This window comes from Leguminivora glycinivorella, chromosome 4, assembly GCF_023078275.1.
Source record: "Leguminivora glycinivorella isolate SPB_JAAS2020 chromosome 4, LegGlyc_1.1, whole genome shotgun sequence".
NCBI lineage: Eukaryota > Metazoa > Arthropoda > Insecta > Lepidoptera > Tortricidae > Leguminivora > Leguminivora glycinivorella.
The window spans coordinates 5204771-5220491 of record NC_062974.1 but is presented as its reverse complement, the minus strand read 5'-3'; the positions used below and the strand labels follow the sequence as shown (position 1 = coordinate 5220491).

Genomic DNA, 15721 nt, shown 5'->3' with positions numbered 1-15721 from the left:
GGCTAAGAACACTCCCGACTAACTCAGCTTTCAAACAAAAAGAAACTAAATCTAAATTGGTTCATCCGTTCGGGAGCTACGATGCCACAGACAGACAGACAGACACGTCAAACTTATAACACCCCGTCGTTTTTGCGACGGGGGTTAAAAATATAAGTAGGTAAAGCGAGTTACTTAATCATTGCACGACGAATCACAATGAATGATCTACACTAATTTAGCATTTCATTCATGAATTGATTTACATACGTCATTGCAGTTATTTTGGCAATAATCTACAATAGTCGTCCCCTGCCTTATCAGGCTTCGCTTCCAGCCACGTGCGTTTCGGCACGTCGACCACTGGCTGTTTGATAACAACCTTTGCCAATTGTGAAAAAAAAAGAATTGCATTTTTTTCTTGGTTGAGTCATAGAAAGTTATCTTTATCTTAAGATATAATGCCAATGATTCATTACTTGCCAAAGTGTATGTCAGGCCTCAAAAGTACAATTTCATTGAGTGGTCTCCATACAGATGACCGTGACTAGATAAGCCTTCGAAACTCTTTGCTGACTGTGATCATAATTATCATACCAGTATTGACAGAATTTAGAAAATCGTGTACCTACATTTTATGTGTGACAAAATCATCAGCGAGTCTTCGGCAATACTTATCTTATTTATTTCTTACATTTTTACCAGTATGTGAATTATGTTAATGATTTTTTTATCACGTTTTCTGTTTAATGTATTTAGTAACTCAATAGCTGTTTACTGACTTGTCATTTGACGCCTCCTGTTATTGACAGAAGAAATCCTAACAACTACTAAATAAATATTAGCATTCCTTACCTGTTATGTAGCAAAACAACACAGTACGTGCTTCCGAACCGTGTTCAGACAATCATAAGTATTTGTTGTTTATTTGCTCTTTGTATCAATACGCCAGGATCTGAAAGACGACTTACAAATGTGTCTAGACATATGTACCAAGTTGTAATTGTCATATCGATGTATTGCCTATGCATAAATTAGTACAAAGTATTTAAGTATTAAATGAAGTGCCTATTTATTACTCTATTAATTAATGTAAAGAGCCAAGTTCCAACTATAATAATCTTTAATCTAGCTTGGAGGTCTAAGCCTTCTACGCGACGCTATATATTCTAATTCAGTATTTTAACAAAGTAAAAATCTAGTAAGTAACCTAGCTGTCACGCTTGGACTTGAAACATCGCCATAACTTGCAATAATCAGCGATATCGTGCTATTCGTGCTGTAGCTACACTACACGACGCCGCTACACGTGTAGGCTACGTAGTGGAACCAACCAATTATAATCTCTAGGCAAGCGTAGACTGTAGGATAATGTGCACTTGTTGCAGTTATAGTAGCACGATGCCAATAAAGTTTATGATGGACTTGGTTTTATAGAATGATTAAAACACTCGTTAAATATATGGCAGGGTCGATGTATCTAGTAATTGAAGAGCTTGGTCGTATATCTTTACTGTGTACTTACGTGTAAATAAGTGAGTCGTGCGGTATTCTGTAAATATGTACGCGCTGACAGCTACCTTATTTGTTATTTATATGAAAATCAAGGGCATTCACCCTACCTAATGTACATATTTAAATTGTACAGTCATCTGATTTAATATGTTACTCTTCCAAGGCCGCAAAAATATGTGACTGTCTTATAGCTCCACAAATACGTGTCAAATATTTTTGCAACCATCAATGTGTCACATATTGTAATGTTCACATTAACTTTAAATGATTTAAGTGAGTATTTCGTGAATTTGATGCTGTGAATTTATATTATTAAGTGAGGGCTCTCACCGGGTCACCCTTAAATCTCTGCGCGCGGAACGCTGCAAATAGAGCAATATGGCGGGAAACCATTAAAAAGGCAGCACAACGACCCCAATGACCACGACTACTCTGACAAGAGTATACGACTAAGAAGAAGAAGAAGAATTTATATTTCTTTAATATTGTCCACAGGATCCTGACGCGAACATCACAACCCTTCCACCTGGCGCTAGCAGCGCTAGTGGTCCTGGCCTGGCTGGCGCGGCCCGGCAGCACGGGCAATCTGCGCGGCTGGCGCGCGCTCTACGTCATCGCCGTGGCCATCCACCTCGGCTCGCAAGTCTGGATGACGTTAGTCTCCGGTGAGTGTGCACTAGAGACAAATCCTTGATAGTATACACTTGATATTATCTGACGCAAACAGAACCGTTCCACGTGGCATGGGCAACCTGCGGGCGCCGGGCTCCGGTCAGTTAATGGAAGAGACAAATAATGATATAAGTGATAGGATAGGAGCCGTAGTTGGTGGTGTCCTGATGCAGCTGTGATGTGACCGTGGCTTGAGCGCCATCGCCGTCGTGTAGCACGTCACATTGGTTATTGTATATTGGGATTGGCCGCGTGCGTCATCAGTTGATGAGTTTGGGGGTCAAAGATCGCTTCTTTGATTCTAAACTGACGGTCTCAAAGTCTCAACTGATGCAAGATTGTATCAGGGTACGTAGCCAAATGCTCAAACGCAATCTTTGTTTCGTAGCTATCTATGTCTATCGCTCGGTGTCCTGCCGTTTCGCCAAAAAATGTTTCGTCAAATTTCATTTCCCAATAATCATATCGCAATAGTTTCATTTCCCAAAGTATTGTTTGGCAAAGGTATGTTTCGCAATGAATTTGTTTGGTCAAATTATCATTTGGCACAATTTTACTTAGTCAAATTTTATTTAGACAAAACTTTATTTCGCAAACGTTTTTAATGGCAAAACTTATATCCCAAAAACATGTTTGGTCAAAATTTCACATCGCAAATTTCGAAAATATTTAGGCATTTGCATTTTCATTTCTACGGGATTAATTTAATTTACCGAAGATTTTTTTGCCAAATTTAACTTAAAATTGTCAAATGATAATTTCAGTTTTATTACCAAGGCTTCAGTTGGACAAGAAAAGTTTGCTCAACTTTATTGTTGTCAAATTAATTACTGGACAAAATTATTTTGTCAACTATTTTTTTGTCAAAAAATGTTTCTACAAATTACACCATGCAAAACCACGTTTGACAATAAATATTACAAGGCATAAATGTAATGTAATAATTTTATTAGTATTGTAACAGAAAACTCGTGCGCGACAGGGTCAGTTTAGGTGCGACGACGAGCGAAGCGAGGAGGAGCGTGTTAGGTTGACAGTGAGCAAACTGGAAATGGCTTTTTAAAGTAATTAAAAATTAATAGAACATAATGGCCTTGAAAACATAAGGTTTCTTTTTAATAAAATGTATCCGGACATGTAAGTGAAAATGTCATCCTTGACATTTGCAGCAGGAGGAAAAAAAGTACGACATACACATTATTTCACACAAATCTTGGACACAAGTATAAAATCAACAAACAAATTTCTAGTGCGCCATTTAATTACAATATATTGGGAAATGGAAATTTTGCCTAACAATACCTTTGACTATATAATATTTGGTAAAATGAAATTTGACCAAGTAAATATTTTGGGAAACAAATACTTGCCAAAAAAAGTTTTGCTAAATGTCAATTTGCGATAAGTTGTTTTGCCAAACGTTTATTTGGGAAATGATAATTTGGGAATAATAGTTTGGGATGTGAAACTTTGGGAAACGTTTTTTGGCGAATCGTCAGTAAACCCTATCGCTCTTGCGTATTGGGCTATTGGTGGGGGCGGGACAGAGCTAGACTGCATTTCTGTCGGCGTCTGGCGTCGACGATTGCCGTTCGGCTACGCGCTACGCCTGCTGGACGCGTAGAAAGGATCTCATAGGTACTTACTATTTATACGTAGAGTCACAGTGTATATTTGTTTTTCTGCGTGATTCCCCCGATTGCGTAGATTGCTTTTCTCTGACTTTCTAAATCTGATATGATATTAAAGATGTGAAATGACGCATCTGGTAAACCCGTGGTACCTTTATGAGAAGTTTAATCTTAATATTTGGTAGTAACATTTTAAATTAACAACTATAATCACCGTGTATCCATGCCGATTAAAACGTGACAAAATATAAAACATTTAAAAATGAATTAGGTAAGTACATCTACAATAAGAATCCGAATTGATCCAATTAAGCCCGATCGTGCCAAAAGTCTCGTAGCCGATTTAAATGTAGGTATTTATGTAAAACCTCTGGAAACAGCCCTTAACTTCTATAGGATGATTAGGATGTAATATCTTGTAAAATATCCCTAAATTACCACTTTCTCCTTTTTAAGCACATAGTTACGTTTATTTTTTCGTGATTTCGTGATCAAAAGATCCATCACGAAGCTTAGTATAAGAGTTGGAATAATTGTAGGTAATCGCCAATTTGAACTTAAATATTACATTTATGAAAATCGTGTCATGACTTTTCGTTAGCGTTCTACGTCTGTCACTCAGTACTCGTTTCAACGTGCGAGTCATAATTTTCATATCGATACATTGAATGATGAGTATGACGTATGAAACACGATCTGTTTTCGTGGTCTGCGATCAATTGGATTCGCAAATTGGCAACGGCAGGGCGTCGACTGAGGGGGACTCTTCCGGGTCCTATTGATATGACCTTCATTGTTATTGCGAACAAATGACGTTTTGTTATTGTAATGGCATGTTGAACTCATATCGGAAAACAAAAAAGTACTAGACTATATTTATGACTAAATGCGTCACGCCAGAGGGCGCTACTAGTCGAGGAATTCACTCGATTAGGGCCGAGTTACGAAGGTGTTAATCTCAGTAGTGGTTCAAGCGAAGGCACGCACCTAAATATACCAGTAGAAAAAACTGCAGACAATGGATTTTTAATCTTAAATCTATAATCATACCCATATATGTTTAGCCATATACTCGTACTTCATATGTGCTCGGGTACACCCAGTGAAATCTATAAATGTCCAATAAAGTATAATACCCACTAATAAATGTTGAAGATTGCACTGATACGCAAATACATGATGATAGGCTTTTATTAGTTCCGTTTTCTTATAAAATAGATAAGGTTTGTTTTTCATAAATTACTTATATAATTTCGCATCATTGACGTTTTGTTTTTCAGAACTTGAACTGAAACAAACATGTTTACCTATTTATTTTGAGTGTTTTACCTATTATTGCCCATTATCTATTATAGTAGGTGCACTTTACCTATTGAAATGTCTATCGCAATAAGGTTCATTCGATAACCGTGGTTAATACCAGGTGATTATTGTGACATTTTTAAAGATTTTTAAGAATTTAACAATTGCGCAAGAAGTAAATAATGACATTGATACGTAATATACTCGATAATTAGATTTAAACGAAAGTTTACCTCTTGCCTACTTTGTAACTGGTAATACTGGTATATATTGTAAGAGAGACGGCCTATTGGTGAAGGGCATCCATACATTTAAACCACACTTCCAGCCAGTCAGCAAACATAAAAATGCTGTAAAAGGTTTCATTCCGTAAGTGAAACCTCTTACAATATACACTTACGAAGGTATTGCGCCAGAGCAAAATATAAGTTGTCATACATTTTCAATATTTAAGGTTCCCAAGGGATAAGTATTTTTGTTGCCACATGGACTTCTTTATTTATATTACCCTCACGTTTTTGTACGTCCATTTAACTCGTTAGGTAGGTACTCGTGGTACAAAGTGGTCTGACGGGCGCGTGGGAACTGCGAAAACGATTACTCGGAACCAATTTGCACGACGAATTCGGCCCTTTTATTTCATTCGAGTGACGTAATCGGAATTCTTCGGTACGTTAAGAATCGATTATTTCTTGATTTAAAGCAATTAGCATAAATTAAGTAAGTTTCGGGGGATATGAGTAGTTTTAGCAAAACTGCACTTTTAATAAAATAAAAAAATGCCAGCAGTAATTTTTTTTACCGGATTCATGATACCTAATAAGAGCTTAACTATTGAGATCCAATACAATGATAGTGGCACAGTATAATAAAGAGTACTATCGTACAGTATGGCCACTCCCGCTCCCCGCTGAAAGTGCCGCCCACCCCCTCTCGGTTACTTCACAGTTACCGCCTGTCAAAAACGCGAACAGTCGACCTGTCATATCTCAGTCATACAAGCATGGTACGCGTTCACCTACACGAGCTTAGAATGTGTGCTAGGAACGCACCTCTTTCATATAGGTATTTGATCGCCAGTGTCCGAGATGTGATAGTGGTACCACAGTATATTAAAGAGTACTATCGTACAGTATGGCCACTCCCGCTCCCCGCTGAAAGTGCCGCCCACCCCCTCTCGGTTACCTCACAGTTACCACCTGTCAAAAACGCGAACAGTCGACCTGTCATATTTCACTCATACAAGCATAGTACTCGTTCACCTATACGAGCTTAGACTGTGTGCTAGGAACGCGCCTCTTTCATATATTTGATCGCCAGTGTCCGAGGTGTGGTAGTGGTACAGACACCCGTAGCGGGCTGTGTCACAACTCACAATTATAACGATAGCTATATATCATCACTGTGACAATTTAGACGGTACGAGTACTCGCATACGAGTTTTATTACATTGCGGTATTTGATGGCGGTGCAAAATTGTATGTAACCTCACAGCCCGCAATGTCAATAAAATCGCATGCGAATTCGCACGCCGTCTAAATCAGGTCTTAGAATGAGCAAGGCGTAACCTACAATTTACCTCTAGAAGACAACAATAATTTTCGGTTTGCCTTTTACAATTTTAGATTAATTATAAACCCTCCATCCGATCATAATTCATAGCACTAAATGTGTTGAAGACAATATAAACTCTGTTTCCTTGTTCTGCAGGCATTGTGCTATACTTCAACCTGCCCCGGCACGAGTTCGGGCGCGTGCAGACGACGCTGTTCCCCGTGTACTACGCCTTCAATGCCTGCGTGAGCCTCGTCGCTCTGCTCGCCTACTTCCGCACGCAGACCATCACGCGGTTCGAGACCACTAGCTGGATACAGGTGAGCTGAGGGTTAATACTTTTTATTCAATGCCGTTACCTTTTATTCACCAAGTAGATCTTCATCAGGCAGTGGTCCCACCGCGAGCTAGTAGTAGCTCATATTACCTTACTAGCTCGCGGTGGGACCAGTGCCTCATGCTATTGAGCTAGGCTAGACTATATAAACAGTGCCAGATAGGGCGACAACGGTTTTCATGGCTGTATATATAGCCAATATGAGAGAGACCAACGCAACTACTAACTTGGGAGTGGAAAATGTAATGTACCAGTAGGGAATAGATTCCATGCTGATTAACCTTAGCTGGTTTTATTGCGAGCGCTTTAAACACAGCTTCATAAAACAAATAAGATATGCGGATCTCCATTTTTTCAAAGGACCATTTATTTAAATCGTGGCATTTTGCTTAACCCTGCGATTCTGACTTCCGACAGTTTCAACTTTACGAGTCGGAACTCTTGGAAGTTAGATTAATCGAACTCACTCTTTTACCGCTTACCCGTTAAATTAAAAATGCATTGCATATTAAATGCCAAATTAAATCTGCATTACCTTTTCAAACACAAGGTCTAAAACGTATCATATTCAGAGATAAGGCGACAATTAAACCGAGTCCTTTCACCTCACCGCCATTGGCCTTAATTTGCTGACCGATAAAACTGATCAACTGTATTGAAAACTTTCAGTTCTGTTATTTAAAAATATTAAAATTGTCACAAATGTATCGCAGATGTAAAGACTTAACTTGGCTGATTGATAGAGAATATCATTTGGCATTAAGTACGCCATTTATTAATTGTATATCACAGTCCAATAAGTTGAAATAATCTGTGGCCAAGGGTAAGCCCATTTTTGATTTTTTTTAAACTGACGATTCTAACGAATTCTTAGGTATAGTTAAATGAATTTTACAAGACTGAAGTGGATTTTCCAACACATCGACACAAAAAGAAACAAATAAGGATGAACTTTATAAACACATTAAAAAAATCTCGTATTTGCAAAACATCGCGACAACATAAATGTTGTACTTTTAGAAATCCACATATAAAATTATTTTGGCTGTATCACGTCACGTGCATGATACAACTGAGCTTTACATTTTTTTTAAATTGGCTGCTGTACAACGTTTTTTTACGAATTTATAATTTACTCTAGTCAGCTGCTGATGAGAGCAAACATAATACATTTTATTATTAGCAAATTATAAATCTTTTTAAAATAAAATATTGTAGCTGATTGATATATATTTAAATAGATTGACTGATTATTTCAATGGTATTATAACATAACTTAACATAAAATAGGTAAACAAAACTTAGGGAATACAATTTATTACGCGAGTTGTTTTGCACAAATAAAAGTGCACGAATCAGCCGCGTGCCCGTCGGAACACAAAGACGATAACGGAAACGGTGATATATCGCCTGGGAGATTGCTTTCTCGCTGATGACGTCACAGTATAGGTAATAAAACATCTTCAGTATCACGTACGAAACTTTCCGGTGTAAAACTTAAGTCTTTTAATACAAAACAACACTATTTTTGTGCATTGAAAGCTCATTAACCGACCTTAGGGCCTATGCTCTGGGTAAATCATTTTGAAATGAATGACCTTTCATAAGGTTGCATGTAGTCGTCTTGGCAAATTCGCGCTTTTCCAAGGTTTACCTTGTGATATAAGAATGTGCAATGATGACTTGCATCTCATTGCATTTAATATTTTAATGATGTAATGATTGGTTTGTTAGCATTCGCAATGATTCATGATTCTTTCTATTATCATTGCCAGTGATCAAAGAATGTACTCATTTAGCCTTGGCGTTCGTAATCATATTACATTAATCACAGACTTAGATAAACTATATTTGTTGAATGCAATTAACAATAGTTTTTAAACCTTCAAATCTTCAAGAAAAGAGCGTACACCCATCTTAAAGGCCGGCAACGCACCTCCAACACCTCTGGTGTTTCGGGTGTCCATGGGCGGCGGTGATCGCTTACCATCAGGCGACCTGTCTGCTCGTTTGCCTCCTATCCCACAAAAAAAAAAATTGTTTAACCACCGGCAATTATCCTTTTTTTTAACTACTCAATGTTAATTTAATTTAAGATTACACAAGTGGTGTTTGCCTATAATTAGTTGTGCAATAAGCTTAAAATGCTAAGGCATGTATACCTAACCATGTATCATTGTAACCGCTGTTGGCAGACCTTAATAAATAAAAATAAAAATAAAATAAAATCATATTTTGAAGACTTATAGGTAATATTTGCTAAATTAATTGATAAGGCATTACAGCAACAGATCTATTCGTGGGTTTCTTTATCTAGATTATCACCCCCATGGTCCGTAAATACTGTTCGGTGTCATCCATTTGTCTTCTAGTAGGTGTTTGAATTCTTGCACAGTTGGTATACCTCTACTGCGTTCAAAATCTCCCATCCACCATTTCACCACCACTATATGTTAAACCTAGTGGAAGGTAATAACCAGACATCGTAACTTTTCCAACAATTTCGGTCCAGCATGGTAGAAATAAAGGAATTCATGCATGTATTTTCTAAGGAAATTCAATACAGGAAAGATTTGCGCTTTGGTCATGTCATATCCAAACTCAATGCAGATTAGATGCACGGTGCTACAAATGTGCCAAAAAGCACCCAGGCGAATCCTGCAATGTTGCTCCAGAGAACTATTCCAGCTGTAGGTATATTCCTTTAAATCGACAATGCTGCACCAAAATTGATGGAGAAGTTACGATGACTGGTTAATACCCACAAGTTTTTATAGGTTTACTTACATAAATTTCTTATTGCTTGTTTCAGTTCGCGCTGCTGACGGCGGTGTTCGCGATAGAGGCGTACGTGCGCCTGCGCCTCGTGAGCCCCATGCTGCGCGCCAAGCACATCAAGACCTCCATGGAGGAGGCTGCCGGAGGCGGCCAGGAGGTTGGTATCCATATTAATTTTATAAATGGGGAAGTGTGTGTGTGTCTGTTTGTTTCTCCCTCTTTAACGGCAAAACGGAGCGACTAATTGACGTGATTTCTTTTTGTGGTGATAGTTGAAGGGTAGGAGAGTGGCATTCAAAAGAATCCAGCTTCAGAAATTTTTGCTTAAGTCGATTTCAACTGTAGAAAGGTGTGTCAAATAATTTCTTCCACTTTAGAAAATACATACTAATACCTTTCTCTAATTTGATATTTGCCATTTGATATTTGCCAGTCGCTTTTCGGTGAAGGAAAAACATCGTGAGGAAACCGGACTAATTCCAATAAGGTCTAGTTACCCGTCGGGTTGGAAGGTCAGATGGCAGTCGCTTTCGTAAAAACTAGTGCCTACGCCACATCTTGGGATTAGTTGTCAAAGCGGACCCTAGGCTCCCATGAGCCGTGGTAAATGCCGGGATAACGCAAGGAGGATGATGATGATGATGACCTTTCTCTAATTTATAGTCATTAGATAAAAGCAAACAACCTAGTCAGTAGGCTTAATTAAATGGACATAGAGCATAATAAATAAACATATTAAACATAGGTGCAAAGTACCTATAATCTACTTGGGTTCATCACATAGCAACCAATGATGAAATCAGCGACAAGTTTAGTAAATAAATTAAACTATTAAAACCGTATGTTAATTACTGAGTATTGGCAATATTTACACGTGCCAGTGAAATGGCGATTCAGCGCCATGACAGGTGCATTATTGTGTAAGCAATGAATAGGTATTGTGGCAACGGATGAGTAATATCGGGCTCGAGTTACAGTATCATCGAATTATGTGGGCGGTTTCTGAGAGCCACCCTATTAGTTCATATACCTAACCCGTGAGCTATTAAATTAGTGAACTCTGAATACTTTGTTATTCTTAGTTACATAGGAGATACGCAATATCCATAAATCATCTGAAATAGACGCTAAGGCCAGTAGGAGTAGGAGTAGTAGTGATAGTTTGATCCAATTCCATATATCTCCAGAGTATGGTTGTCTCAAACCTATCACACAACTTAGGGCCAGTTGCACCAAACCGTCTGTCACCATTAAAGCGTTCGATAAACATTGAATGAAAGCTCCATATACCTCTGCTGCGTGACGTTGATATGTATGTGGTTGATACAACAGGACCTTATTCAAAAACTTTATGCTAACATCCGCGTGTGTTTGTTCCAGGTTGGTCGCCTGATCCTCGGCGAGCTCGCGCACTGTCCGCGCTACCTCCGCGTCCTCAAGGCGTTCCGCGCGTACCACTCCACCATCGCCGTCGGCACCATGCTGACGCTCGGCTGCTCGCTATACTCCACCATGGTGATCGTCGATACCATGTGCCGCTAGTCCTGGACGCTGTGATGACAGTCACAGACACCCACGGATGAAAGCACGAGACAACCTGCTAGTTTAAGTACGGGGCAACACTATGTATAAAATGTTTTTTAAAGCTGACTCAATTGACAAAACCAATGGTAACATGCGAACAGCGCAGTATTGGTCAGATTTTTTTATAGTGTTGCTCAGTAGCTAAATAAATTTATCTGTTACTATAATCAGATGTAAAATGATAAATCAAGTAGTTTTGATCGGATTTTCGAATGTAAAATCTAGTCAAAATCTACCTCAAAAACCACAACTAATAACATATCTATAACTACACAAATGTTATACGTTTTCATCATAATAAAAAGATAATGTAGTTATTACAACGAAATCAGTATTCCTATTAATAATATTGTTAATTATCTAAAAAGCTGTATAATTAAAGCTTAAAATCGGTTAAAAATAAAAATCTTATTACTGCCAAGCGATGCTTGTGAATTTGCCAATTATTATTTCGGTAGTTTTTAGTAGGTATAGGTATTTAATTTACAATTGTATTATTTAAGATTAATTTGTATTTAATTAAAATAATGCAAAGTAGGTAGGGGCTCGGGCTGTGAAGTCTATATTTTTTAGATAGGAAATTGACGAATTTGTGTGATGTAGAAAAGATACTCTGGAAGCGCTGGTCGCTCGTAGTTCGAAAAAAGTGTGAAACTTTAGTTCCAAATTGTATAGGCTTAAGGCTCATACACTGTGGTTGTGAATTTGAACGTTTACATTTATGTAGCTCATTTTAAAATATACTTTTCACGAGCTACAAAAATGTAGACGTAAACAGACATTTAGGTAGTCTACCTACGGATCTTGCCAAGGTCTGAACGACCTATTGTATTAAGAATTTGCAGCCGGAGCCATCGGAGCTGCTTGATGTTGAAACTCTAGTTGTTCGCTCTCTAATTTCCTGCAAAGGTACTGCCATGAATAATTTTAAGTGTAGTGTACATATATGTATTAAATAATGTTTTGGCGAAACTGTAGTGTTGCCAGCGTTGCGACGATCCTAGTGCGCAGGAAGTTAGGGCTGCAACTACGCGCGATGGCGCCAAAAGCAGTCACTATTTCGATTTTGCACTGTCTCAGTAAAGCTGTTCATGATGTTCATGGATTTACGAGGTGTATATAAGCGCGATGTGATACAGGAGCAAGAATCTTGGCGTTGACTGCGTGTGTTTGGCGCTTTGCGCGATATTTTGTGCAGAATGCGACAGAAAGGTCTAGTCGTGCGAGAGTGTCACAAATTACTCGCACGTCGATTGTGATGCGCTGAGCATTTGTATGAAAGTGATTAATAGACCTTCCCGTAGCTATCAAGCAGCATAAAGAATTAACAGGGGGTTTATTTAATTCCATGCTTACTTCTAAAAGTAGAGCTACTCGTCATTTTGTCTCGGTGTGAGAAAAATAAGCGTTTGCTCTACATTTATAAATAAGCATTAGCCTTATTACTGTTGTAATTTATAGTTAGTCTAAGTTTATCAGAGCTATAAAACTTTGAATGCTAACGATAGATAATAAAAAGATGATATTAAACCTTTAAGTCATGTACATACTAGACGAAATGCATCAATAAAATATATAGTATCCTCAGTTCCAATCATAAAGAACCGATTAGATCTATTACCCCTAGGAGGCTCTCTGTGACCCCGGCCGGATTATCGAAGATCCACAACTTTTATCTGGATTCAACGCAATAGTTTTCAATTCCAGAATATATTAACTGTATTAGACAGGAATAAAGTACATATCATTAATTGCCAATAGTGTTTAATGCTTGATATTTTTGCATTTGAATTATTTTGTTACGTTGTGATGATATTTCGTGAAACTGAAAACGACTCTTGCTCGGGCTTTACTACGGGCCGGCCGTTAAAGGAGTGGATCTAATTTGTTCTTTAATATTTTATTTTTAACAATGATCTGAATGTTAGAATGTAAGTTTTGTTATTTATTTGGAAGAATGAAAAAAACTATTCAAATACAAACCTATAAAGAACTTGCCGTGTTATTTATTTTGAGTAACATAACCCCATAAATTCACAAGAAGACTCAAATAAGTTTGTTTTTTATCGTATACCTACGCAGATAGATTATATATGTATATCTTTATAGAGAAAAAGTAATAGCCCATTCTCAAAGCAAGCATCCTAGATGCTATTGCGTATGGCCCTGAAATCGCTCTTACCGCAACTACCCTTTACAAACTGTGGTGATCTTTCTCTTTTACTCAAGTTAAGGAGTTAGGCACCTAATTAGTAAAATTACATAAGTTGTAATACAGTAACTGAGAAAAGTGTCTGCAAAAGTATGGTATTATCAATATTAGCCACACAAAGATACTACGAAGATACTACGTATATATTAGCCTACCCCCACCTACAGATAACGAAATTGTAAGTTACAATGCACGGACGAGAAGTTTCCAAAGTTGCAGAACTTTCCTCGTGAGAATTTTCGGTAACTTCTGAGAATGTTCTCGAGAACTAGAATTTATCAGAAACTTCGTAGTTTATACCATGATTTCGTCGGGGTCAGCAAGTCAAGACGTAGTCCCGTGGTAGTGCGCTGGCTTCGTATGCCGATGTTCTCAGGTTCGATCCTGACAGCGATCTTTTTGTTTTTTGACGTGATAACGTCTAATAACTCGTTACTACGGGCTGCATGCACGAAAAAGATGACGTCATTGTCCCGTTCCCCAAGGCCAGCAAGCGAGAGCGCGGCACGAAAGGTGGTTTGTGTATGGACCATTTTCAGCCACACGCTAGCCGTTCCGCCGGCGTAACAAGTGGCAGAGGAGAGGGCCGCGAAACGCCCGCCTGTATAGTCGCGCAGCACGTACTGCTTTTCTGAGTATTACGTAATACGTAGTAAGTTCCGTAGTCAACTAGGAACCCTTATAGTTTCGCCATGTTTGTCTGTCTGTCCGTCCGTCCGTCCGTCCGTCCGTCCGTCCGTCCGTCCGTCCGTCCGTCCGTCCGTCCGTCCGTCCGTCCGTCCGTCCGTCCGTCCGTCCGCGGATAATCTCAGTAACCGTTAGCACTAGAAAGCTGAAATTTGGTACCAATATGTACATCAATCACGCCAACAAAGTGCAAAAATAAAAAATGGAAAAAAATGTTTTATTAGGGTTCCCCCCTACATGTAAATGGTGGATATTAGTGAAAACATACATACATATAATCACGCCTATATCCCCTGCGAGGTAGACAGAGCTTGCATTTATGTGACTACACTACAAAGTACGTATATGTATTTTATACCTACCTGCCTAAAGTCTAGGGAAGGTAAAAAAGTAAATGACCATTTTATAAAAGTAAATCATAAAATTCATAAAATATTTTTGCATTTTATTTCATTGGGCCGACCGACCGGCGCGGCGACCCTAAGTGCGTTTTCACATTATCCGATCCGATATCGGATGTCGGACCGATATCCCATACATTACAGGCGCCATCTTGGATTTTTTCTATTGAAACCCTTCCGACATCCGATATCGGATCGGATAAATTTAATGTGAAAATTAACGGCCTAACGTATTAATCACACCGGCCGCAGTCATCGCGCCTAGCCTAGCATAAAAGATACACGTGAACTCAAAGTGAAGTGAAATGTTATTGTGATTTTCATGTGTGTTCAATACAATTGAGGCAATATAGATAAGTAATTCTTGGATTTGAATATCTCATCGTTTAATCTATACCTCAGAATATATAATAGTACAAGTACAGAAGGCCCACTGCTTTGATGTTCACGAAATGCCGCCTTTTGAATGCCTACAAAATTCTAACAAAGAAACGAGCCGCACGTGCGCAGCGTCGGACGATAGGGTTGCCTATGAATTAAAACGATTTAATACTCAGATAAAATGCTATTATATTCAAGTCTTGGGTACTTTCTAGGTCCGTATTTATATATTATTGTTGAAATCCCAACATCACAAGCCTTATTGAACTTTTCTGTGTGACTTAAGCAATAGTAGATCTGTGTAATATTGTCCTATTTTATTCATGATGTTTATTTAACTAAGCATTATAAGCCATTCACTTTAAAAGAAGCTTTAAAAAACTCGCGACGTAAAGTAACAATAGAAAGTGGGAACGTGAGTTCCGTGAAAACGCACCGCGCGCCACTCATTATTAGGCCGCGAACTCGCGGCCGCCAGCATGTACTTTGTAGCGCGGCGATAGAATCGCGGAGTGAGCCGCCCCTGTCTATACTACTTTAATGTTTGACGTTATCACGTCAAACTACCGTCCGTAAACCGACTTTACAGACAACCAACTTATTTTTTATATTTTGACATGACCAAAGACAGGCATCAAGAAATAATCGTTCGGTACCTAATTTAAAAAAACCGGCCAAGAGCGTGTCG

The 15721-nt window shown here is 38.5% G+C and overlaps 1 protein-coding gene across 1 annotated transcript in view; it reads left to right on the top strand.

Moving 5' to 3' along the window:
• Positions 1-13345, top strand: part of LOC125225207 (transmembrane protein 205) — a 38478-nt gene extending 25133 nt beyond the window's left edge. The window contains exons 2-5 of the mRNA XM_048128808.1: positions 1990-2159; positions 6810-6973; positions 9803-9925; positions 11149-13345. Coding sequence (XP_047984765.1) covers positions 1990-2159; positions 6810-6973; positions 9803-9925; positions 11149-11310 — 619 coding nt within the window. The 3' untranslated portion in view covers positions 11311-13345. The remainder of the gene's footprint in view (positions 1-1989; positions 2160-6809; positions 6974-9802; positions 9926-11148) is intronic.
• Positions 13346-15721: the final 2376 nt, after the last annotated feature.